Here is a 26,354-nt window from a genome sequence, read left to right as displayed (position 1 = left end):
TTCAGACCTACAGACTGTTCCTCTGTTTCTGTCCATAGCAAGACGGCGATTCCAATGAGCAACAAGTATTTTCAGCTCCACACAAAAAGAGTGAGAGAGAGTTGATCCGAGAGCATCGGATGAAAAACTGACCCAGAACAGATGCTTTTGAACCTTATTCTCCTCCCCGTAGGAAGAGTTTCCCTTTTCCGATTTAATGTTCGTGTTTTTGTGGTAGCGGCTTGGTTATAGCCCGGGTACCAGGGCCCTCTGTACCGCCTCTGGTACCGCCCTGCAGGCTTGCTCACTGTTCCCTCTCTGCTTCACCTTAACCCATAACGTCACAACCAGGCGGGTTCGGACTGCAGAAGCAGAGAGTGAACAGAGAGCAGGCGGTACAGGACTTACAGGAGAGTGTAAGTTGAGTGTCTGGATCATTTTCCTCAGAAAAAACTCCTGAGTCCTTAAAAATTAAGCACAAGTACTAAAACTTTTTCCCCAAGGAATTAAAAAGGGAACCTGCTGTCTGATCAGTTTTAAATCAAATGGAAAAGAAGCAAACCAACTTCTTGAAACAAGAATTTAAAACCTTTGAACTTTAAGAAGTTATTTTAACACCATAAACATTCAGAATCACGTTCCTACAAACTGGTTATAATATCCTTTATGACCCTAAAATATAATTTTTATAGGTCAAGTCTAAAGTATCAAGTCTTATCATATTGTTTCTGATAATAGCATGGTAAAAATTAATCAGTAATAATAAACTCTATTCCTATTTAAGTCTCAAACAGCAGAGTGGACCTCCAGAGACACTGAGGATGGAAATGAAAATGTTTTTCCCGTTGCTGCTGCTAGTCTGCTCCGTCTCTACAGCTGAGCTGCAAGTTCAGTCTGACAATGACATTCTGTCACATGTAAGACAAACTGAGGGACAAGTGGAAGAAGCAGAGAGTCTGACTGAGCAGCAGACCTGCACACAGGTTTAAAGGATGACATTTGTTTTGTATATATGAAACTGGGTGATTTTAAAGAAACACTCAGCCGTGTATCTGCAATAGAAAGATCGAAAATGAGACCAATAGTGGCTGGATCAATTAAAGAGCCTGATAAGATTAAAAAGAACTTTCTCCTCATTATTGAACTGTAATAATCTCTGTAGAAACATCAGACAGAACAGTTTTGACTTGTTGAGCCCCTGCAGTGCTGAGCTGTGCTGCTGCACCAAGCTGCAGCACAGGAAGTCTAAACCTGAAATACCTGAACTACTAAGAAGGAAACGCATGTCGCCTTTTATGTGAGACAAGAACAAATACATTTTTATTCTTATTACCCGAACAGTTTATCAAACAACTTATAATTTTATTTCGGTACTGTGTGTTTCTCTAGTGGTCGGTATTCAGTTCACACCAACAAGCTGCTCTCTCTCTCTCTCTGTGTGATGGAGGTCCTCTGATCCGTTCATGCTGAACGCCCAGCAGTAGGAAGAGTTTAACTTATCAGATTTAATTGTCGGGTTTTCCGTGGAAGAGACGCATGCGTGTTGATTATTACCATTCGTTGTCTCCGGGCCTGGCACATCTCCACCCCGAGGGCACATCAATAGAGGATAGAAATATTCTGTTCGATACTTTACACTGATTACAGTTGAATAATGGTAATAATTTTTACACACAGCAGACTCTTTAAGTGTGTTGCATACTGTAACACAAGTGATTCAGCCGTGAACAGTGCTACAGGTCTCTCGAGAGGATATAAACTGACCCCAATATCGTTGACCAAAACATATTTTAATTTATTCCGACATTTCTGATCGAAGATTCTCCTCATAAATAAGGCTGGAGGCTTTACAGAAGGTAATTTTTCCGCTGCTTCACAAAGAGTTCAAAAGGTTTTCTCAGCTGTAGAAACTCTTCCATGGAGAGACGGTAACACCAAGAGAGCAGCAGAGTGAAGACAGATGATCAGAGAGATGGAGTATCAGTCTGTGACTCTGAAATCTTCACTTCCTCCAACAGCTGCACAGTGTGTTGGTGTTACCCGAATGAGAATAAATGTGGTTCAGTTTCACCTTTTAAGTTTAAGCAACTGAAATTAAAATATGCCTGAATGGGGTCAGGTTTCAGTGCTTCACTGTTTGTTTTTCTCCACAGAAAAAAAATGTGTGACAGCAGGACATTTTCACTGCATGTAGAAGGTTTGTAACTTTCACTCTTTGTTCATTTTCATACATTTATATGTGAGGCCCTTGCAGGTCAGTCTAGTGGACTGTTCTCACAGATTACAAACTAATTAGGTCAAGAGTTGGAAGGTAAACAAACTTACCAGTAGGTGGCGTTATCAGTAACAGATAATCATAATTCAGATTTTGTTTCCTGTTTCCATCCAATAAACTTAGAGCCATGAAATTTACAACACCTTCAGTTAAACAAAATATTACAACCTTTGAACTTTAACATGTTTTTTTCACCATATGAACTTTTGAAATAAACATCCAGAATCACGTTCCTACAAACTGGTTATAATATCCTTTATGATCCTAGATTATGATTTTTTATAGGTCAAGGCTAAAATAACAAGTCTTATCATCTTACATGTGATAAAATTATGACAATACTTAGCAATAAAAAGTCTGGGCTCCTATTTAAGTGTCAAACAGCAGAGTGGACCTCCAGAGACACTGAGGATGGAAATGAAAATGTTTTTTCCCGTTGCTGCTGCTAGTCTGCTCCGTCTCTACAGCTGAGCTGCAAGTTCAGTCTGACAATGACATTCTGTCACATGTAAGACAAACTGAGGGACAAGTGGAAGAAGCAGAGAGTCTGACTGAGCAGCAGACCTGCACACAGGACATCAATGCTGTTCTGAGAGAGATGACCGCCTTGGTGGCTGCACTGAAGGTGGAGGTGCAGCACCTACAGAAAGACAATGAAGGTATGTTTACAGAGAGTTACAGTGTTTGAATCAATTATTGATGAAATGATCATTACAGATCAGAGTTTTAATTATTTATTATCATTATCAGTGAAGACGACGGAGCTGCAATCCCTGAACCAACGATACCAAGGTACTGATTTTATTAGACCAAAAGTTCTAAATAAAGATTATTTTAAATGAATGACAGATCATAAGTTAAAACATTATTTTTGTATTTATGTTTCTTTAGTACAAGAAACTCAGGTACAAAAGCTGCAGGATCAGAATCAAGGTATGTAGTTTAGTTTTACTACAAATGTTTTCTATAGAGCTTTGCAGAAGTTTTTATACCCCATGACTTTTACATATTTTATTATATTACAATCAAAAATTTAATGTTTTTTCTTTTTTTTTGTAGGTTTTACTTGATAAACTAACTCAGACTAACTCTTGATTGTGAATTACAGAAACATTTATTCAGGATCAATTATTAAATCATCATTTTGTTGATCTGTCTTCTGGCCCTAATAAAATCATGGAAAATATTTGTGGTTATAAACAGTTTTAGTAACAAGAAGAAATTTCTGTTCCAAACAAATTCAGGTTTTTAATTCTAATAAGCAATTCCTCAGGTTAATTAGTCTAAAGAAAATCTTTGAATTGATTCCATCTCTTTGGTAATTTTTTCATTTCAGTTCAGGCAGCAGAACTGGCTTCTGTTAAAGTCAACGCTGAAAACCAAGTGGAGGCTCTGAAGATACAAGGAGAAGGTTTGTGAACTCTGAAGGAAACTCTAATAGCAACATTAACATCCATATCAGTGATTTTCATAACAATCACTGATGATTGTTATGAAAATGTTTGATATTATCATTATTCTTGGTCAGCTAAGAATCAGGTTTCAAAATTGTTTGACAAAAGCAAATGAAAATGTAGGAAAAAGTAGAGAAGTGTACAGAATCCTTTGCTTGTATAAAAACATTTGCAACTTTCTGTGAGAAACAGTTTTTTGATGTGCAGAAGTGACACATTAATGTGAAGATTGAACTAATAGTTCTGAGAATTTCAGTTCTGTTCTGAGAAATGAATCAGTGACTGAGAAGAACGGCACATTTTGGTCCATGTGAATTATGGATTTATCAGTCAGTAGAAACATTTAAACAATATTTACTGTGGAAAATGTTCCAATGTTTAATACTTTTACTTCCTTTACAACAACATTTGTCTGATGTCTGTCTGTCTGTCTGTCTGTCTGTCTGTCTGTCTGTCTGTCTGTCTGTCTGTCTGTCTGTCTGTCTGTCTGTCTGTCTGTCTGTCTGTCTGTCTGTCTGTCTCTCAGCCAAACAACTGGCTTTCTCTGCCTCTTTGTTGGCATCGGGTAGCGGATACACTGGACCGTTCAACACCGATATAACTCTGATCTTCAGAAATGTTGTTACTAATATTGGAAATGCCTACAACCCAAATACAGGTGCTGCAATTTACTACTTATATTTTAAAAATGTGGTAAATTTGTTATGATAGTAAAGTTAGAAACAAGTTTATAATTCTGATAATGATTCTTCACAGGACTGTTCACTGCACCAGTAAGAGGAGTTTATCACTTTGACTTCCACATACATGGACATGGTTCTACTAATCCTACATCTGCTGTGTTGGTCAAGAACGGAGAGCAAATCTTTACATCATGGACTCATCAGCCTGCTGGTGCTCAGAAAGCTTCTAATGGCGTCTCACTGCTGTTAGAAATTGGAGATGTTGTATTTTTGCGAATGAGGGCCAATTCAAGGATTTATGACAATACAGATAATCACACTACATTTAGTGGTCATTTACTTTTCACCATGTAGGCATCTAAAAGATTTTTATTACAATTTGTGAGCATGATAAAAACCCTTCTGTCTTCAGAAAGTTATGAAAATGATTCATTTGTAAAATAAAGTTGATCCCAGTTTTGTTCATCCTGCTGTTTGGTTTCTACAGCAGCCAGAAGTAACATGTCTGTATCTGTAGCTGAGAAAATGATTATTTTTGCTAAAGTCTAATCAGAACATAAAAGCTGAACAAGATCATCTGAATTAAAGTGTCATTTACAACTTTTATGAAAACTGGAGGAACAAACTGTATATTTGAACCACATCGTTTCTTTATTTTCTATTGAAACACTTGGTAACAGTAATAAGAGCTTTTTTCAAATGAGCGTATAATTTAAGTTTATTCCATTGACTAAAATATACTAAAACATCTTCAGCTTTATTAAAGGGGACATTTGTTGTTTTTTTTCTTACATGTAAGTGAAACAGTGACTTTAAAGAAACATACAGCAGAGAATCTGCAATAGAATAATTGAAGATGAGACCAATCAGAGTTTTAATTGGCCAAATCAAAATCTAGACTCTTACTTGACTCAACTTCTTATCAAAAAGGATTTGAATTTGGCTTCTTGTTTTGAATAAATATTGAATTTACATTGCAGAGTTTTGTGTCTTTTGTACAGTTGAGGGTAAATGTAAATAAAAAAATTTATAAAAGGGAAAAATCAAGTGTCAAAAAAAATTATTTTTGTTTTGTCATGATGCATAAAGTCCTTAAAGGACAGAGTGAGTTTAACTCTCCACAGTCAGATTCATATTATCTGACAAAATCAACTGAGTCCTGAAAAACTAAGCATAAGTCCTAAAAACTTTTTCTGAGAAATGAAGAGAAGCTGCTGTTTTGATTTTAATATTAACTGAAATATTGACCAAATTTTCCTGTTTCTCTTAAAAGTTGGTTTTAGTTCAGTTGTTCAGCAGCAGAACCTTCATAAAACAATGGACTGAGTCAGGTTTGACCAAAACTGATTTTACTTTATTCATTTATTTATTTGCCCAAAACATATTTTGGAAAGAAAGAGGATTTTTTTCTTTTTTTGGTAAAATCTCTTAAATCTCATTAATTTTCATTTGTTAGCCATCAGTTTCACTCATATTTCAAACTCATCCATTTCTTTCGAATATACAAAAATATATGGATAAGCATCAATAATCAATAGACCTATTGATTATTGTTTTATTTAGTTTTATCCCAATATTATGCATTCAATCACCATATAAATTGTCAACACAATGTGAGATCATCATGTTTGTTCCTTGCTGATAATCAGAGCTTAGCAGTGAAAGAATAAAGTTTCATTTTGTTATTTATTTAAATTTATTTGAGGAGGGACAAGACACAAAACAATGTTTTTAAAGAAACTGTTGTCCTTTAAATAGGCCCTTTAGTCAAAGGATAATTTATAGGACCAGTTCCTGATTAGGCTTTAGAAGTCAACCATTAAAGTTAATAAGAAATTTTTTTTAAGTGTCAGTAAAATAAGACTTTGATTTTCTTCTCTGTCTGAATCTAATCACAAGTTGATCATGAGGAAATTGTAACGATGTGGGACGTAAACTATTAAATATCGACACAAACAATCCTGAATGTTGTTGACTGCAGATTTTACAGCTGCTCATTTTTCCACCATCAGTTAAAGAGACTAAAGGGTTTTTTCAGTGGGACAAACAGAGAGAGAGACAGAGACTCTAACAGAGCAGCAGAGTGAAGGCAGGTGATCAGAGGGATGGAGGATCAGTCAGTCTGTGACTCTGGGAAAACTTCACTTCCTCCAACAGCTGCAGAGTGAACACTGCTGGATGCCCGAACACACACATTACATCTTCAAAGCAGGACTTTATTCATAAACTGAAAGCAAAGAAATTTACAACACCTTCAGTTTAACCCTTCAGAGATTATTCTGGAATGAAAATATGATTCGGATAAGGATCGCCATGTTTTACTTCTAATATCTAATGGCTTTTTTTTCAAATAAGTTTGTGATTTTTGGACTGAAGGTTTATTTTAAAAATATTATTGTTTATACATCAACATAGAAACTATAATGTTTATACAGAAATCTTAGTTCTTTCAGTTAAACCTCATGTAAACCATTTATCTTAAATTACTGACAGCAGTTCAGTACAATACAGAAGTTTTATGTTTTTCTTCAGCTTCCTATGAATTATTAGATCTAATATTTATTTTCATGCAAGTTGAAAGAAAAATTTATAACCTTTGAACTTTAAGTCACCATATGAACTTTTGAAATAAACATTCAGAATCACGTTCCTACAAACCGGTTATAATATCCTTTATGATCCTATATTGTAATTTTTATAGGTCAAGGCTAAAATAACAAGTCTTATCATCTTACATGTGATAAAATTATGACAATACTTAGCAATAAAAAGTCTGGGCTCCTATTTAAGTGTCAAACAGCAGAGTGGACCTCCAGAGACACTGAGGATGGAAATGAAAATGTTTTTCCCGTTGCTGCTGCTAGTCTGCTCCGTCTCTACAGCTGAGCTGCAAGTTCAGTCTGACAATGACATTCTGTCACATGTAAGACAAACTGAGGGAAAAGTGGAAGAAGCAGAGAGTCTGACTGAGCAGCAGACCTGCACACAGGACATCAATGCTGTTCTGAGAGAGATGACCGCCTTGGTGGCTGCACTGAAGGTGGAGGTGCAGCACCTACAGAAAGACAATGAAGGTATGTTTACAGAGAGTTACAGTGTTTGAATCAATTATTGATGAAATGATCATTACAGATCAGAGTTTTAATTATTTATTATCATTATCAGTGAAGACGACGGAGCTGCAATCCCTTAGCATAAATCAAAACCCAGCATCACCAGGTCCTGGTGTTGCTGGGTTTTGATGTATGCTAAAGTAACTAAAGCTGCAAATAATAGAAGATAATTCTAATTTGGTGGATGAGTAAAAATCTGAATATTAATATTAAAAATTGAACCCAATGAAATTACATTAATCATTTACTTTTTATTTATCACGACCTGACCAAAACAAAATGTAATAACTTAAATAAATTCAAACCACCAAAATTTCTCCAATATGTCTCCATTTAAAACTCTTTATTTGGCATCTTATTTGTAAAATGTGTGGATAAATGGTTTTTCAGTAACATTGGGTGAATTACAATGTTTTCCCAGTCAATGTTTGTCAGTTCAAAGACGGTCTTTGTTGGCAGAACCTTGTAAACAATGAATTGCCTATTTAGAACACAAAACGTCCAAAAACGGACAAAGTGGTTGCCAAAAAATACAAAGTTGCCTATTTGGTTTTACTTTGGTCTGAAACCAGACAAATGAGGTAAATCAAAGGTTTTAGCCAAAACGGTTTGACACTTGTGATGTTTCAGCAAGGCACTCAAACGTGATGAAGTTTTATGAGCGTTACATGTTCGCCACCTGGAGGATTACATGCAATCGCCAGCGACTGCAGCTCCACCAACATGCTCTGAAAAAGCTTTTCACCAGCAGAAATGTTTAAATATAAAATGCATTGCTGTAAATATTTCTCAAAGGAAAATTCTTGAGAAATGTTTCCCATTGATGTTACAAATGACAGGAAATTATACCAGCCATGGTATATTTGTGGCTGGTATATACCATGTGGTGATTGGTATATACCAGAATGTGGGACAATTCATGGGTTGCTGACACTCCAGATCATCAAGACCTGCGTCTTAAGCATCGCAGGTAATTCCACATTTTTTCCGTGGGATGTGTGTTTTGGCTTCAATCAACTGCTGTTATTATCATAATTAAGAGAGTCAATCATAGGCAAAACAACAACAACCTCAAACTGATCGAGGTTTGATGAATTCATCCAATCTCTCAATGTGGGTCAATTTGACCCCTTCTCGCTGGAGCAGGAGGGTTTCTGAAAACACACACAAATAAAGCAGCGTTTTAAATAAAGATCATTTTGAATCTTCAACTAAAACATTATTTTTGTGGGATTTTTTCTTCAGCACAAGAAACTCAGATCAAAGAACTGCAGGATCACAATCGAGGTATTTAATTTATGTTACAAGAAACGTTTGATGCAGAGTCACATTACAACTAAAGATGTTCATGTTTTTTTTTAGATTGTACTTGATAAACTAACACAAACTATCAAGTCACTGCGAGATAAAAGGATATTGATTCAGGATTTATAACTTTTTTGGTTTTAACTGTCATATATTAATACATTACTGTTATACTTTACTTTGTGTTGAATCATCTAATAAAGTCCCAAATAAACCTATGGAACATATTTGTGGTTATAATTTGAACAAATGTGGAAAAACTCCATTATTGTCAAGCCATTGGACCAATACTTGTTAATGACTGTATTGAATGAAGCTAATAATAGACAATGAATGAACTGCAATTACATTTACCTGAATTATAACCGTCTTAAAAGCAAGAATACATTTATTGTTTTTTTAAAAATGTAGGTTTTATTCCACTAAGCAAAACCTCAGATTAATTACTGTGAAGAAAATCTTTGATTTGATTCTTTTCAGTTCAGGCAGCAGAACTGGCTGCTATTAAAGTCAACGCTGAAAACCAAGTGGAGGCTCTGAAGAGAGAAGGAGAAGGTTTGTGAACTCTGAAGGAAACTTGTCATTGCAGCACATTTGAGATTAAGCAAATAAATATGGAACATTATCTATCCCCTAAACTACAACTTTAAAAACAGCAAAACACATCAGCACATTATTAAAACGGTATTCCTCCATCTCTACCACAGTCACCAAACAATGGGATACATGGGAACATCACTCACCTGCTCAGACACACAGGAAATTGAAACTTGGCCACAACCCTGCCAGCTTTCCTTTTATGGAAGCTCAAGCCATAGGGAAGGTGCAACACCTGGTGGTAGCACCTGTTACACAAATGTTAAGCAAGCATGTAACATAAAGGTGATTTGAAATCATTGGTTTAAAACACCGAACTCAGTCCAGGTAATGGAACATTCTGACTGTGAGTCGATCGTCAGTTTGGTCAAAGCAAAGTCAAAAATCAAAAAGATTTTTGAGATTCAGGATCAGTTCTTGTCTGATCTGCTCTGAGTTTCATTGCATGTGGTAGTTTTCCACTGGTTTCTCCGGAACAAAAAAAAATGGTAAGGTATTAAATCTGATCAGTTCTTGACTAAAGATGAGATACAACACAGTTATTTTTGCAGTTGTTGGTACATGTGAATTACTTGGACTTGTTAGTTAATTACTTGGCTGAAAAATCCAAGTTTCTTGTTGCCACAGAAACAATATTATCTGAGGAAAATGTTACAATGTTCCATACTTTTCACTGCTGCATAACAGCATTTGGTTGATATTCCCTGTCTGTCTGTCTGTCTGTCTGTCTGTCTGGTCTGTCTGTCTGTCTGTCTGTCTGTCTGTCTGTCTGTCTCTCAGCCAAACAACTGGCTTTCTCTGCCTCTTTGTTGGCATCGGGTCAAGAATACACTGGACCGTTCAACACCCATATAACTCTGATCTTCAGAAATGTTGTCACTAATATTGGGAATGCCTACAACCCAAATACAGGTGCTGCAATTTACTACTTATATTTTGCATTTATATGTTTACAATCATATAACTAAAATGTGGTAAATTTGTTATGAAAGTAAAGTTAGAAACATGTTTATAATTCTGATAATGATTCTTCACAGGACTGTTCATTGCACCAGTTAGAGGAGTTTATCACTTTGACTTCCACATATATGGAGGTGGTTCTACTACTAATCCTACATCTGCTGTGTTGGTGAAGAACGGAGAGCAAATCTGTGTATCATGGACACGTCAGCCTGCTGGTGGTCAGAAAGCTTCTAATGGCGTCTCACTGCTGTTAGAAATTGGAGATGTTGTATTTTTGCGAATGAGGGCCAATTCAAGGATTTATGACAATACAGATCATCACACTACCTTTAGTGGTCATTTACTTTTCACCATGTAAGCATCTAACATGATTTTTAATTACAATCTGTGACATGAGCACAATAAACAAACATCTGCATCAAAAATTCAGTTATGGAAATGATTAATTTGTAAAATAACAGAGTTGATCACAGTTTTGTTAAATGTGTCGTTTGATTTGTATTTGGGATTTTATTTTATTCATTTATTTATTTATTTTTTGCTGTAGTTTAAGTCTAAATTAGGACATAAAAGCTGAACAAGATCATCTGATTTAAAGTGTCATTTACAACTTTTATGAAAACTGCAGGAACAAACTGTCTATTTGAACCACATTGTTTCATTTTCTGATTAAACAAACAGTGGAAACAGTAATAAGGGATTTCTTTCAAATGTGTGTATAATTCAAGTCAATTCCATTAATTGTGTTACATCTTAAACAATTTAAAAGATGACTTTTTTTTTCTACGTGTATCTGAAACTTTGTGATTTTTTAAAAGAGAAATATCAGTGACTCTGACTAAAATTTAGACAAATCAGAGCTTTCAAAGGTCTAAGTCAAAATCTAAACAAAGGATGTTTAGATTATCGCGTTAACTATAAAATGTTAACACAGCAGAGAATTATGGGCCGGGTCACTTCCAGTGTAACATTTTATTTAGAGTAAATTCTGCAAACAGAAAGTATAGCAGCTGCTCCTAATGTCTGCTCTTAGCTGCTTCCTCAGCAGAGGCCATCTTCTTCTGCCAGAGCGTCAGTCGCTGGTCCACATGGAGCTAAGCGCCCTCTGCTGGCGAAACTCATACGCTTTTATCTATGATAGATTCTGACGGCAGTTTCTCACTGTAAGTGACCTTGGATGTAAACATAAAATGGGGGGGGGGGTACTATTTTTGATTCATTTCACATTTCTGGTTTCATAGTGCATTTAACCACAGCTTCAACACAGTCCCACAGCCCATTGCTCTCCAGAAGGCTGAGTTTTAATGATTTATCATCATTGTCAGTGACGACGACGGCCTGCAACCCCTGAGCTCCCACCGTGTTGTTTTGTTAAGCTGCTCATATAGTGATGAGATCCTGCGTCATGTAAGAAGTCTCATGGCATTTTAGGAAAAGGAGGAATAAAAAGAATCAATTTAAAGGTTTTATGAATGATATTAGGTCGTTAAGAACAGAGAGCAAATCTTCATGTCAAATACACATCAGCCTGCTGGAGGTCAGATTGGCGTCTCGCTGCTGCTAGAAATCAGAGATGTTGCATTTTTGCATATGTGGGCCAGTGTACGGGTTTTTAATGATCAAAATAGTCATACGACCTTCAGTGGTCATTTACTTTTCACCATGTGGGCAATTAACATGATTTTTAATTACGATCTGTGACATGAGCACAATAGCAAATAAAGATTTAATGTCGAAAATAATTTACACAGTGAAATAACAAAGTTGATCACAGTTTTTGTTCATCCTGATGTTTGATTTCTACAGCAGCCATAAGTAACATGTCTGCATCTGAGAAAATTATTATTTTCTCATTCTACATCAGAACATAAAAACTGAGTAAGATCATCTGAATTAAAGTTTACAGACTTTATAAAAGCTGGATGAGCAAACTGTCAACTTGAATCCCATTGTTTATTTTTCAAATGTAAAAAAAAAAATAGCAGGAACAATGGCTTTCTTTTAAATGTGTCTATAATTTTAGTCGATTCCAATAACTGTATCACATCTTAAATGTGATACAGCAACCATAATTTTCACTCCTGTTTCATCTTTAATATTTCTTTCATCTGGGGATGTAGACAATAATCAATATTTTTATTTTTTATTTGAGCTATGCATTAAATTACAGTACTGTCAAAAGTAATGTGAGATCACCTGGTTTGTCCCATGTCGGTGAAAGAGTAAAGTTTAAAGAAAAGTGACAAAAAGCCTGATAAGTCTGACCTCTTCGCCTCTCCGTTGCCATGGCTCCCACCCACGTCTCCTGCAGAGAAAATCTTTGGGGAAGCCAAGAGTGCTCACTCAGTCCGATAAATGCCTTGTCGACATGCCAGAGCATTCAGCGTTTTCAAAAGATAAATTTGTTTTCTGTTCACAACAGACGGTAACAGCTGTTACATAATGTGACATCATCACCATATATCCATATATAGTAGTTCCTTTCTGCATTATGGAAGTTTTACTCAAAAACTTTTTATTTTTATTTGTCAACGGTTTGAAATTTACCCATCTACTTTCAAAGACAATGGACAGGCCGATTGTGATTTATTTAGATTATTTTATTTTTTTTACTTTCAAGACTTTTAGTTTTAACCAGCACTGATGTTGTAAGGATTTGGTTTTTTTCTGTGTTCATTTAGGTTTCTGTGTCTATCGTTCCTCCGTGTTGTCCTGTCTCTCCCTCCGTTGTCCCCAGCTGTGTTTCGTTTCCCTGGTTTCCCTCTGTGTGTTTAATCCCACCTGTGTTCCTTACTCCTTGTTGGGTCAAGTCAGTTGTCAGATGTTTATTGAGCTGCCAGTCATCAGCTCTTAGCCTTCTGCTCATCCTGTGTTGCCTGACTTTGGTCTTTGTATCTCTGACTTTTATCATTAAATTCATCCTTTTCTTCATTTCAACCTGAGTCCACAGCGTCTTCCTCACCACCTCCAACCGCAAACCATGACAGCTGTGATATTTTCCATTTAAACAAGTTCAATAACTGGGCGGCAGCAGAGCAGTCAGAGCCCTTTACACGGAAATATATGATTTTATTGCAAATACAAATCAATTTACGACAAACAACTATTGCTCAACTACATTTATCATACAAGAAGCTCTCGTACATCGTTCACCTCCAAAACACAACAACCAGCTTTTGCTTCATTATTACAGGAACTGCATCATGTAATTCCCCAACAACTGGATACGTGTTAAGTGCTTTAGCTCTCTTTCATATATACACAAAGGAAAGAGGGATTTCTTGATGATTTCTCAGAAAATGTATATTTTAGATCCATAAATTAAATCTACTTCATAAATCGAGATGTAGTAAAAAATATCATTCAGTTGTCCTCGATTGCACAAGACCTGACGTCGCAGTCGTTGTTTTCCCCGATGAGGCAGGAAGTAGAAGGACTTCCTGCTCTTCGTTAGGCCCTGGTGGATTTTATTCTGCAGTAGAGCGTCATGGAGACGATCATGGCACAAATCTGAGGAGAGCGAACATAATAATATGAGTTCATGAACGCTGAATGGATACAACGGAGTGTTAGGGTCAGGCTAATTTGATGAAAAAATAAATCAATGAAATTACGAGAATAAAGTCAGAAGGTTTTGTGAATAAAGTCGTACGACAACAAAGCTGAAATAATGAGAATAAAGCTGCAATATTACTGGTAATACTATGAATTTATTCTCGTAATTTTATTGTTATTCTTTCTTAGTATGGCCTTTATGCTACTAATGTAATAAAATTACTTAACGAACACTGAACAGATACAACACTGTACAAGGACCACGCTAAGAAAATAATATTAAAAGAATTTGCGAGGATAAAGTTATAAAAATATAACTTTATTCTCGCAATATTGCAACGATTTGCATATCATTCCGACTTTATTCTCGTATTTACGACTTTGTCCTCTTAATATTTTTATTGCCAAAATTCTACAATACTATGACTTTGTTCTCGTAATTTCTTTCTTTATTATTATTTTTGATTAGCATGGCCCTACTCTGTTCTATGATAGTAGTTATCTCCTATACATAATGTTTTTCCCCCTATAATTTGGAAGTTGGGGTCTTACCTCCAGAGCAGCAATCCCTAGAGCAACGCCCACAATCACCACTGTGTTGCTATCAATCAACTTCTTGATCTTTGGGAAGCAGCCATCTGCGATCTTTTGAAAGTACGACACAAACGTTTTAATTTACCGCAGATATTAATTAATAGTAACTAAATAACTAAATGTGAGATTGTCTCCTAGACTCAAAAGCATTACTTTTGAGTCTGCCATAGTTGCGTTACATGGGCTGACGACCAGGCAGCAGCGTGGTGGATAGGTATTGTTGTGCGCCGTGTAATACGGGGAACCCGTAAAGTCTGTGTAGTTGTAGAATCCACAACATTTTAACTGCAGAGAGAGACAGAGAGCGGATCAGATGAGCAGATGGGAAACGCTGTGAAGGAGAACTCATCGTAGGTTCAGACGTCTCGCGTACCCCGTCCATGGTGGTATTCCACAGTCCAGTAATGTCAGTATTGCTGCCATAGTCTTTCTGGATGCTCTTAACTGCTGCTGTGCCGACCTTTTCAAACAGTGAATCTGCCTAACAAAAACAGACAATATTAGATGTTACCTCCTGTTCACGTTATCTTGTTATGAAGGCCGTTTGGTCTGAACTCCTTCAGTCACTTACCACAGGTCTGAAAACCAGAATGACCACCGCCCCCGCCACCTCAGCGATGAAAACCAGCAAGACTATCATAAAAAACTGGGAAGAAGATCAGATTAAAAGATATGAGTGATGGCAGTTTATTAAAAATATAAGTTAAAACCTGCTTGGAACTGATATTTTTATGTTCATAAATTAACTTTTTGAAATAAAATGCCGACACTGGGCTGTAATTGCCTGAGATACTGGAATGACAACATTGAAGTTGAGTTTCTCCCAGTTGCGAATCTAAAATACTGTAGGATTTGCTAATTGTTGTGATGCTAATCGCTATTAGCATCGCACCTGTCTGATGTGTTTAAACTCTACTGGAGGAAGAACTCATTATGAATATGTGCCAATAAGATTTGAATCGTTAGATATGCTAGCATATACTTTGTACCTGCTACTGTTGCACATAGCGGTCCACCACATAAAATAAATCAGACGAGGAAATATCTTGTAAAGGACATCTCTCCTCTAAAGTTTATGAAAGTTGTAACTTAATTCTGTAACAACAGGCCAACAAATTGTGTATTACACCATGAAGGCTACATGTTGGTGAAGTGGTTAACACTGATGCCTTGCAGCCAGAAGGTCCTGGGATCAAATCCTGACCAAAGAGACTTTCTCTTTGCAGTGTCTATCCAGTTCTCTTTGCTTCCTGTTACAGTCCAGAAACATACATGCCAAATTTATTTGTCTCTCTTAATTGCCCCTAGGAATGAGTGTTTGCGTGTTTAATGTCTGTGTTGCCCTGGGTTGACCTATTGACCTGTCCCAGTCATGGGCCAAATAAGCAGGTATTTGCAATTTGATTTCATTCCACCCTCTACATATGGAGGGTTTAACTTTTCCCTGTTTATCAAGAGCTAATTATTAATTATCGTTCTTTATTAGACTGTCAGAGTCAGAAATGTACTGGAAAGTTTATCTGAGGCGTCATGTGGTAAATTTCACTGAAGAATTTTATAAAACATAGTTTGAATCTCTCCTAAGCAAAACTGTGCTTATTTTTGTGGTTTGAACACTTTTTGACTGCACTTTTTCCTTCCACTAAACCTTCCATTAATATTGTTAGACAAAGTATTTTGTGAAAAGCAGGCTTCATTATGACTGACCTTTCTGTCTTGCTGTTCTTATGGAGGCTATCGGTGGCTGTCTGCTGGACAGCTGTGACGTTACCTACGTTACTCACGATTGTGTTAATATAACTTTTCAATGTAAATAATCCACTTTTTATTTGTGTAAAATAACATTAAGATATTTTATGAAGTAGAACTTCGGGGTATTGTCAGCTGATACGCCAATATCAGAAAGACAAACAGAAAACGTGTCACTTTTTAAATTGCACGACTGTAATAATAACTTTTTGATGATGTACCAGTTTATCTCGTTGCACTTGTATCATTACATTTATCAGGTTTCCTCAAATTTGACACAATTTCACCACTTTTCAAATGGTGAAATTTGACAAATAGGTCTTTTGATCTTTTGACTTTTGAAACTTCACCAATTTTGAAGTAGTGAAATTTGAGAAACACCTACCAGCACCAGCATGCACTTGCTCTCCCTGATGGCCCCACAGCAGCCCAGGAAGCCGATGACGACCAGGAGGGCACCGATGGCGATCAGCAGGTATCCCACGTTGAGCACCTGGTTAATTTCCGGTGGGACGTTGTCGATTTTTCCGAGGAAGTTGAAGATGGAGCCGCTGTCTACCTTCACCCAGATCCCCACGCCCAGGATGCCGATCCCGGCCAACTGAACGGGAGAGAAGACGGAGTATTAGTGGAGAACTTAGACTGCCTGGGATAACAAGGGCAAAAAAAAAAAAAACATACAAAATTATTTGAATACTGAAACACTACTGAATGCCAACTGTGTCATTTCATTTTGGCTGTAAAAACATGAGGAGAATTTAAGTTTCTCAATGGGATTTTAATAAATGACACCACAACTGTACGGTTGACTGATTTTTAGCACCAACTATCTGCATCTTTAGCCTTAGAATTTTACATTTACTCTTATGGTTCTTTGAAAATCATTCTGGTTGAACTATAAGATCAAAGTTATACACCGTCAAATTCATTAAATCAGAAAATGCGTCTGGATGAGTCTCGTTTGACAGATCAAAAGTCCCTTTTGAAAATAACGGCCTTGAGTCAGATATTAAACATACTTTTCATTAACCCACTTCTGTAAAAATAATTTTTATTGGTCTGGTGTAATATTCTAATTTATTTCATGTTTTTATTAGCTGTAAGTTGAAAATCATCAGGTTTAAGAGGAATAAAAGTTTTCAAACCTCCATCTGTATGTAGTTAATCTATGTAATGTGTTTCAATTTGTGATAAAGTTCCCCAAATAAATGGGATTTTCAATGATATTCTAATTTGTTGAAAGCATACTGCTAAATGAACAAAGAAAAAAATCAAGAGAAAGAAATCCCAAGAATTAAGACATAAATAAAATACTTTTTTTCCACAGAAATAATATTCTGATTAAAAACTAAAGTTTTCTGCCACAACACTATTTTTTTCTACATTGGGTAATTTTCCTTACAGTTTTAGTTTGTTTAAATGGACAGAATCTGAGGTCCATGCATTCTTCAACATGGCCACTTGATGTCAGTATTTGCTGCACGGTGCTCCTTTAACTTCCTGGAAACCTGAGAGGATTCTACGGTGGCCGACAGGTGCAAATGCGCAGCAAAAGAGAAAACATGCAAACAAAAAAGAAGACACCCCCGAATGAAATGCAGCAAATAAAAAGAGAGACGCAAACACCCCCGAATGAAATGCAGCAAATAAAAAGAGAGACGCAAACACCCCCGAATGAAATGCAGCAAATAAAAAGAGAGACGCAAACACCCCCGAATGAAATGCAGCAAATAAAGAGAGACGCAAACACCCCCGAATGAAATGCAGCAAACAAAAAGAGAGACGCAAACACCCCCGAATGAAATGCAGCAAACAAAAAGTGTTGAAAACGGAAGTGCTCCAGACCACTAGGGGGAGTCAAAGAAAATAGTATTCATTTCTATGGGACCAGATGCAAGATTCTTCTTCTTCTTCTTCTTGGTATTTATTGGCGGTTGGCAACAAACTTACAGTAGCATTACCGCCACTTACCAGTATGGAGTGTGGTTCGAGATGGTCTATAAACTTTCACTTTCTACCTTTTCCCTCCATTAACTCCTGATTAAACATACCCCCACACATACACACCTGCTTATATTATCCAACTTGCTTATAGCTTTATATACCCCTCTTTGATATTCTTTACACACTCACACCCAACTTGCTCTACTCATATCCTATGAAATAGCTTTGTTTTTTTAAGATACCGAATAATTATTTGAATATGTCTACTCCCGAAATCTCTCCTCAAAAATTCTATTAAATTAAACCTTTCTTTAATACCTACACACTCTCTCAGCATGCATCTTCTCTCTTCTTCATACTTACAACACTCTAAAATAACATGCTCTATTGTTTCAGACTTCTCACAATAATCACACTTCCCAGATGCAAGATTCAGAGAGATACCTTTACTTTCTTTCAAATTTCTTTCTCTGAATCTTGCATCTGGTCCCATAGAAATGAATACTATTTTCTTTGACTCCCCCTAGTGGTCTGGAGCACTTCCGTTTTCAACACTTTTTGTTTGCTGCATTTCATTCGGGGGTGTTTGCGTCTCTCTTTTTGTTTGCTGCATTTCATTCGGGGGTGTTTGCGTCTCTCTTTTTATTTGCTGCATTTCATTCGGGGGTGTTTGCGTCTCTCTTTTTATTTGCTGCATTTCATTCGGGGGTGTTTGCGTCTCTCTTTTTATTTGCTGCATTTCATTCGGGGGTGTTTGCGTCTCTCTTTTTGTTTGCTGCATTTCATTCAGGGGTGTTTGCGTCTCTCTTTTTGTTTGCTGCATTTCATTCGGGGGTGTTTGCGTCTCTCTTTTTATTTGCTGCATTTCATTCGGGGGTGTCTTCTTTTTTGTTTGCATGTTTTCTCTTTTGCTGCGCATTTGCACCTGTCGGCCACCGTAGGATTCGGACTGCAGACACTGTATCTGGCTGACTCAAGTTAAATGTTTGGTTAAAACTCACTCAGATACTGTAATGTCCTATTCAAATCCTCTTGGGTGTCTTTCACAAGGAACTATTGATGAATGCATGTCATATTTATATGTCCTCTCTATATTTGCATGATTTTTTTGTTCAGATTGTGGCTTTGTGTGATACCACATGGAGGTCACACACACACACACACACACACACGCCCACACACACACACATGCACAATGGGGACTTTCCATTCATTTCTACAGCATAAACCTTACCCTTATCCTAACCCTAACCAAAATTCAATTCATACCTTAGTTCCAAATCTAACCCCTGACCCAAAAACAGCGTTTCCCCTGGTAGGGACCAGGCTTTGGTCCCCACAAGGAGAAGTGGGTCCCCACAATGTAGTATGTGCCAGGACAATGGTCCCCATAAGGTATTACAAACAAACGCACATGCACACACACACACGGATATTCCTGCGAAATTAAAAGCTGAGTATTAGTATGAAAAGTCGAAGCTACTTACAAAGATGATGCCATTAAAAGCAATCATCATGGCTTTGAGGAATCCAAAACACCCCATTTTTCCAGCTGATGGCTCCTGTAAAGGCAGGGGGAAAACAAGATGTTTTGACATTACTCAAACTTTTATTCATAGATTTGTCAGTATTTTTATCATACGTCTTATCATGACGACAGAATACGGGCATTTCAGTATGAATCATCTCATCAGCGTGCTACATTGTTGAACACTTTGTGATCAAGTGTGCTACATTGTTGAACCCTTTAGACTTTGGGAGAGGCCCTTTCTGCTGTTAGGTGGGAGAAATAGGGCAGGAATAAAAAATTATGTCATAACTCTGTTTTTTTTATACCTTGTTTGTGAGCTTCATAACCATTTAAAGAACTTTAGTAATTTATGTAGCGTTTACTACCCTTCCTTGCACGTGTGGTAGAGGAAGGATGACGATACAGGAAGTATCACTTTTTTTTTAACAAGATCCTTCAGACTAAAGATATTTTAGTTTTACAGGGGGTTTTTTGTCAATAGCATGGGAAATGTTTGCAACACCATCCTATTTATAGTGATTTAAGTTTTGATCTTTTTCAGCCAGTTAAGTTAGAAATAACTTCTTAATCCTTCTTAAACTTCCTATTAATCATACAACCAGATTTTCTATTGATAACCTGATTACATTATATTTAAAAAAAAATAATAAATATAAAATAAAAAGTACTGGATCATCAGTTAAGAAAGCTGTTGATGAGTCTTCAATGATTAAAACTAGTTTTTATCATTGATTCATCATTTTCCAGTTTTCCATTGTTAGGAATTCACATTAGGTATTGGGGAGAGAGATGTGGTAATGGATGATAAATGTGATCCAAAGGCAGGAGGCAGCTCATTTCTGATTTTGTTTAATCAGAAATCTCTCAGCATTCAATTGAGTCGACTGATACAAACAGAGATAAGAACCGCCAGGATTGAAATGGAGTTTGATTAAAACGGTATCAAATGGAAGCAGGAAGCATGTATGTTTGCTTGTATTTATGTACTTCTGCATTTTTAAATTCTGTCCGTTTGAAAAGGGTTAAAGGTCAGTTTGACCTTTCATCGGTTCGTACTCTTATTTCATAAGCGTCACCAAGCTGGCTCATACACTTAGACCAAAGCACATCAGTTTGTTTTTGTGTGTAGTTAGGTAATTTGATCAAACATGACAATAAGTGATCATAAAATAAAATCTGTTTGAACTTTGCATTACAACACAATTCAGTTTAAACTCCATTTCACCCAGTTGACTTATTCTGAGGGACTTCCGTTTGGAAGATGTCATTTTTCGGAGTCATAAAAGCACATTTATCACAGTAGGCTATTAGTATTGTATTGAAAAAAAATACCTTTAATAATCTGTTATCGAAGCAGGGTCCAAACGTCCCACTGAAGGGTAGAAATTGACACATTGTCAGGAAACAAATGTAAATAGATGAAGTTTTAGTTCTGTGTATGGAAAAAATGAGGTTCGAAGCAAACAAAACTGATGAAGTATGAAATGAAAAGGAGGTGAAAGGAAAAATCACCCCAACTAATATATAATGACTACTGATCAAGGCTAGGAACCATTTATTTTGCAGGTACAAAATAGAAATAGGAAGTAGGTAGCGAGTACCAAATGGGGATGTAAACTGATCCAAAAATTATATCAACCTGAGAGTAAAACAAATACGGCACTGAGAGCTTCATATGCGTATTTTTTATGTACCTACATTTTGTCAGTGTTAAAATATTTCATGGTGACACAGAAACACTTAAGCACTTTGTCATCAGCATACATAGAAACACTGGCCTTCCATCTCACACCAACTACTCGTCCAGAGTCACTTTAAGATCGCCTCCTCTGAAAGCTTTCACGTCTTTGGACCTCCAAGACGGGGAAACAGTGCTCTTTGTGTGGCGCAACATAACAGATAAATTGTATTCCCAAAGACAATGACAGGGCAGATCCCTATTGTCTATAGCAACAAGCTTCTTTTTAAGAACAACAATCCCCCGTGACCTCTTATCGCCTAGATTGTTGTTTATGTGCCTTTCCTACAAAATGTGTACCTCAAGGAAAACAGGAGTTTGTTGTTTGGTCTCTCAGCGGAAAGCCTCGAATTAATCATACGTTCACCGGCCAGGTGGTGTCCAAAATGTAACCAGCTGTTACCTGGACAGCCGCCGAAACTCCAGCAATGTTTTTCCTGCTCAGAAACCTTTCCTGCTTCCCCGTGGTCAGCACTTGAACTCTGACACCAAGGAATCAGCTAAGTGATGTATTAACAAGTTAAAGTCACATGGAAGTCCCTCACAGTACCTCAGCAAAGTCTGGAAAATGACCCACAAGCAGGAAAAAAACCCATACTGGAGATGCAAAAAGGCAGGCTCTTGTGGTTGATCACCTTTAAACGATGTACCAAGAGTAAAGCATAGCTTGCGACTGCTCGTCTTGCATCGGGAAAACCGAACTGTTTCTGACTTCCATCAAAAACAAGGATGGATAAATCTCAAAGGGCTTCATTCAGAGGCAGGCAGGTCCTTGGAGACAAAGGATCATTGTTGGATCGATCCCTCACCATGCCACCATACCATGGTTTTTACACCAACCGTTCATGCTGTTGGTGTAAAAACACCAACAGCACGAACCCCTTCCTTCCACATGCCTAAAGTCGCTAAGTTGGGTAGCTGAGTGACTCACCTGCTGCAGTAGACGTCCGGTGAGAAGCTGTGTGGTTTGCTTCAGTCTCTACCTTCACTACTGAGACTGGTTGGCTGTTGCTGTGGGAGAACACAGTGAGGTCACAGGAACACAAGATCGCTCTGTCTTCAATAAATGACCCAGAATATGTTCATTGTCTCCTTAGTTTCCCTCTGCCTTTGTCACTCTGTTGCACACAAAAGAGCTTCGGGAGTACTTTCTAAGCAGTATCATGTTATTTTGAGGCTACTGACTGGTTATAGCTACTAGGAAGGGGAGGGTGTGTGCAGTGGGTGTGACCAAAGCAGCTGAGTAATGACACATCACCATGGAGCTGAACCCTTTCAACTCCAGAGGGAGGGAAAGAAAGAGGAAGGGAAAACTCACCTGTGCGCCGCCACATAATCTCACCTATAGCAGGCATGCAAATGACCAAAGGGCTTGCAAATGATGAAAATATATCTGTCTGCTTTCCTGTGGGCTCCACGAAACACAGCTTTAGTTTCAGACGTGTCTCATATTTCCTTTAGTTTTAGGAAATATTAGACATGTTGTCCATTAGACCAGACCTGCAGATTTTGAATGCACAACGAAAAGAAAAGAGGAGTGTTAGCGGCTAAATGCCATCTCCACTAGTTGTTGAAGTAATGGTGTCATGATGGATATTGAATTGGATAGCAAGTTGTCTGTGTGTTTTTTCTTTATTACTATTGAATGTACCCACTGTCCTCCGTCTCATGTTATCTTTTTTTGATCAGCTCTCTCAAAAATAGCAAAATCAGCTGCTATTACTGCGGTTGCATTGGTTGGGAATAGGAAGGAAAGGAGTATTTTCTTTCCCATAGTAAGTTCCCCTGGTCTGGTGCCTCTGTGTTTTAGCTGTGTGTCTTTCTGGGATGAACCTCCTAGGGGATTGGCTGCTGCCATTACCTTAAAGTGCTCTATTTGTTCTTCTCTTTCATAAAAGTACCGCTGGTTCATTGTTGCCTTTATGCGTTTCCCCTTCAAACCATAGACTGCTGTCGCGGTTCTGACAGAAGTTTCTTCTCATGGAAAATAAGTTAAGTCCTACTAGGATTCGGCGAAATGGACTTAAAGGGTTTTCTTTTCACAATGTTTTGTGGTACTATTGTGATAATGCTGAAAGTTACAATGAGAACTTTATTTATTGCTTCTTTTTTTTCAGGTAACTTTAGGCATGACTGTGACTGCATGACACAGCGATAACAGCCCCACAAACACAAATACAGCTCTTGGAAAAACATTCCCATATGTAACGCTCTTCTTTGGGACACCAGCCACTTCAAGAAGTGTGATTTGTGTCACATATTTTCAAATTTATTGGTATTGGATATGATACTCTCACTGAACAAACAGTAGACAAAATAGTAAAGCTAACAATCCTGAAACACGGACAGTTTTGGACGGGTTTAAAAATCGTCAACTGGAATTTGACGTGACAAGGATTCATGAGAAGTCTTATCACAACAAGATATTTATCGTGATAAATGATAATCGATATGAAAAATGCCCACGCCTGCTTTCTACTTCGACCAAATTCGTATTCAGCATGTGAATAAGAATACATATTCGTATTCAGCATATGAGACCACACTGAGAACAATGGCTCAATGCAATCACCTTGGTTACCTTAAACAACTTTCTGCCAACTTTAAATAATTTGATGATATTCAGATGGAATACAATTTGCTTTGAACCTCACAGTATGACTGCCGTTGATTTTTTTTTCGTCCCAATCAAATTGATTTGAATGGAATTTGAATTGAGTTCCACGCTACATGGAGGAGAATTAAACTCACTCGTCCTCAAAAGTGCATTAAAATTGCTTTGGTTTTGAGCTACTGCTATACAAACAAAGTCAACTACATATCACTTTGACTCATGTTACATTATGACTCATTACAGTGACATCATGTGTTGCACCAAATACAACATCATCATTCTATATATCCATAACAGAACAGAGGACAGTGGCCAAATGGGTTAAATTGGCAAACAACACAAGCTGGGATGAGTTTGTCTTTCCACAGCGAGGCACGGAGAGAAAAGAAAGAAAGAAAGAAAGAAAGAAAGAAAGAAAGAAAGAAAGAAAGAAAGAAAGAAAGAAAGAAAGAAAAAATGAAAGAAATAGGGAAAGAAAGAAACTGTTTGCCTTGATGACGTTTTGGAGGTTTAATAGTACCTCAGAGTAGGAAAAAGTTCTGTTTGATGTATTATCCACCCCATGAAAAGAGTTATGCTCTTTTATTACAGATTTATGCACATCCAGACGCATGGCTTCAAGCAGTGACATTAAGTGGACGACAATTTTTTTTCCCTTTTCTTTTGTATTTTGATGCAGTATATTCATTATTGCTGTGTGCGTTTCGTATCAACTAAGTACAAAGCATATAGGTCTTACACTTGCATTTAAGGAAGTAACACCTCTAACAGGAAACAGTTGTTCATCCAGTTGAAGTCAAATATTTTTAGACGCTGTAAAAAAAAGGTCCATCTTTTCTTTCTTTCTTTTCTTTTTTGCTTCAGTCTAATTTTAAATCAGACTGAACTCTTTCCGTTTTTGTCAGAATGATTTCAATTTGCAAAATGCCAAAATAGTGAGAGAGAGAGAGATGATTTATCCTTCAGTGATTTACTGGAACTTCAGTGCGTTCCTCCTGGCAGATCATGTGCAACTGAGGTCAGCTGGGCCCGTCGATCTCTTTGAAGGACGAGGTTAGAGTTCTGTGACAAAGACATTGGCTTTGTTGTAACTAAGACACTTTGTTGCCAATTATGAGGAAAACATTTGTGGCCGATACTCCTCTTTCACGATACTGCCACTGCTGTACTCCGTTTCCGGGATGATGTTCCCCAAACGGTCATTACAGCCAAACACTTAAACTCTAGATTCATCAGGCTATAAAACAGGTTTTCAAAAACTAAGATTGTTGTTATCTGCTATTTTTAATGTAACGACTTCTTCAACTCTTCCAGCTTCAGTCTTTTGCTTTTGTTCTGAATTTACCACAACATGTTCATGTCTGGCACAAAGAACCTGTCTATTTCCTGGAACAGCCTGATCACTGAATACCTCTCGGTTTTTGTGCTTGGATGTAATTGTTTGTAGTGATGAAAGTAAAATGTACGTGTGTATGAACCGGGCTTATAGAGGTCCGCAGCTCTCTTTTTGTTGTTTTGTCTGATTTCTTCAGACTTTTTTTGTCCCATGATGTCACACCAGGAAGTAAGTGTTTTAGATGTGTTGCCTTAAACAGATCAGGTGTCGTGAGTTAACCTTATATAGACCTGACATCATCTAGACCTCTAGAGGTTGCTTAAGGTCACAGTTTCAGTGCAAATGTCTAAATTTGAAGGAAGTAACACATTCAGTCATTTACAAACTTATTTTTGTTAATCCTAAAATAGAAAAAGATTTAATGGTAGACAATGATAGGGTGTGTGTGTGTGTGTGTGTGTGTGTTTTTCCTAAAGTGTGGGTCGATATCGGGTTTCATACTTTGAAGTGACCCATCCGGTTTGACTTGGTGAAAAAATCAGGCTTTTTAAACAACTTTAGCCTCCTGGACTTTGACCTAATCATCCTGTAGTTACTGTTATATTTTAACTTTTTCAACTCACAGATGCCATCGAACTCCATAAACATGACCATTAAAATATGTGGGACAGTTCATTTGTAAATAATAATAAAAAAGAAGCAAAACGGCAACCTTGTTTTATGACCTCATTTCCACGTAGTGTGATAAGGCCTAACAATAACTGGAGCACATCATTCACAGAATAATCACTCCTCTTCCAGAGGGAGGTACAGCTGGCCCAGCACTTCTTGTTTTCACACTTCTCTCAATTTAAGGCGTATTTAGAAAGAGCCAATAACAGAACAAACTTTTTTCTTTTTTCCTATAGAACACAGGTGTCAAAC

The 26,354-nt window shown here is 37.2% G+C and overlaps 3 protein-coding genes across 5 annotated transcripts; 2 read left to right on the top strand and 1 right to left on the bottom strand.

The window, feature by feature from the left end:
* Positions 1–778: 778 nt before the first annotated feature.
* On the top strand, positions 779–5,365 carry LOC111611728 (complement C1q tumor necrosis factor-related protein 3-like). Of its 2 annotated transcripts, none has more exons than XM_023349635.1 (6): positions 779–962; positions 2,829–2,913; positions 3,005–3,046; positions 3,146–3,187; positions 3,591–3,665; positions 4,465–5,365. In XM_023349635.1, exons 1-6 carry the CDS (start codon positions 801–803, stop codon positions 4,743–4,745), a joined length of 687 nt encoding a protein of 228 aa, XP_023205403.1. In that variant the 5' UTR covers positions 779–800; the 3' UTR covers positions 4,746–5,365. The 2 variants fall into 2 exon arrangements, with proteins under 2 accessions (XP_023205403.1, XP_023205405.1); XM_023349637.1 differs by lacking the exon at positions 779–962 and adding an exon at positions 4,235–4,366 and having other exon boundaries at positions 2,673–2,913.
* Positions 5,366–6,277: 912 nt separating this feature from the next.
* On the top strand, positions 6,278–11,105 carry LOC102227858 (complement C1q-like protein 2). Its single transcript, XM_023349634.1, has 5 exons — positions 6,278–7,465; positions 8,750–8,791; positions 9,290–9,364; positions 10,187–10,318; positions 10,444–11,105. Exons 1-5 carry the CDS (start codon positions 7,219–7,221, stop codon positions 10,725–10,727), a joined length of 780 nt encoding a protein of 259 aa, XP_023205402.1. The 5' UTR covers positions 6,278–7,218; the 3' UTR covers positions 10,728–11,105.
* Positions 11,106–13,417: 2,312 nt separating this feature from the next.
* On the bottom strand, positions 13,418–22,661 carry LOC102219743 (tetraspanin-1-like). Of its 2 annotated transcripts, XM_023348628.1 has the most exons (9): positions 22,412–22,661; positions 21,075–21,114; positions 19,699–19,773; positions 16,653–16,868; positions 15,090–15,164; positions 14,892–14,999; positions 14,672–14,803; positions 14,477–14,569; positions 13,418–13,879 (listed from the first exon to the last, which is right to left on the bottom strand). In XM_023348628.1, the coding sequence occupies exons 3-9, from the start codon at positions 19,753–19,755 to the stop codon at positions 13,820–13,822; spliced, it is 741 nt and encodes a 246-aa protein (XP_023204396.1). In that variant the 5' UTR covers positions 19,756–19,773; positions 21,075–21,114; positions 22,412–22,661; the 3' UTR covers positions 13,418–13,819. The 2 variants fall into 2 exon arrangements, with proteins under 2 accessions (XP_023204396.1, XP_005802842.1); XM_005802785.3 differs by lacking the exon at positions 21,075–21,114.
* Positions 22,662–26,354: the final 3,693 nt, after the last annotated feature.

This window comes from Xiphophorus maculatus, chromosome 16 (assembly GCF_002775205.1).
Source record: "Xiphophorus maculatus strain JP 163 A chromosome 16, X_maculatus-5.0-male, whole genome shotgun sequence".
NCBI classification, from domain to species: domain Eukaryota; kingdom Metazoa; phylum Chordata; class Actinopteri; order Cyprinodontiformes; family Poeciliidae; genus Xiphophorus; species Xiphophorus maculatus.
The sequence above is the reverse complement of the archived record's forward strand: the minus strand, read 5'-3'. Positions and strand labels throughout refer to the sequence as shown.

Excerpts from the sequence above, each read along its gene's own strand:
- LOC111611728 (XM_023349635.1), top strand. The coding sequence starts at position 801 with ATGGAAATGAAAATGTTTTTCCCGTTGCTGCTGCTAGTCTGCTCCGTC. Across the intron at positions 3,188-3,590 it reads GCTGCAGGATCAGAATCAAG|TTCAGGCAGCAGAACTGGCT; the intron begins GTATGTAGTTTA and ends TTTTCATTTCAG. Across the intron at positions 3,666-4,464 it reads TCTGAAGATACAAGGAGAAG|GACTGTTCACTGCACCAGTA; the intron begins GTTTGTGAACTC and ends GATTCTTCACAG.
- LOC102219743 (XM_023348628.1), bottom strand. The coding sequence starts at position 19,755 with ATGGGGTGTTTTGGATTCCTCAAAGCCATGATGATTGCTTTTAATGGC. Across the intron at positions 15,165-16,652 it reads GCAAGTGCATGCTGGTGCTG|TTTTTTATGATAGTCTTGCT; the intron begins GTAGGTGTTTCT and ends TCTTCTTCCCAG. Across the intron at positions 15,000-15,089 it reads TTCTGGTTTTCAGACCTGTG|GCAGATTCACTGTTTGAAAA; the intron begins GTAAGTGACTGA and ends TGTTTTTGTTAG.
- LOC102227858 (XM_023349634.1), top strand. The coding sequence starts at position 7,219 with ATGGAAATGAAAATGTTTTTCCCGTTGCTGCTGCTAGTCTGCTCCGTC. Across the intron at positions 7,466-8,749 it reads CCTACAGAAAGACAATGAAG|CACAAGAAACTCAGATCAAA; the intron begins GTATGTTTACAG and ends TTTTTTCTTCAG. Across the intron at positions 8,792-9,289 it reads ACTGCAGGATCACAATCGAG|TTCAGGCAGCAGAACTGGCT; the intron begins GTATTTAATTTA and ends GATTCTTTTCAG.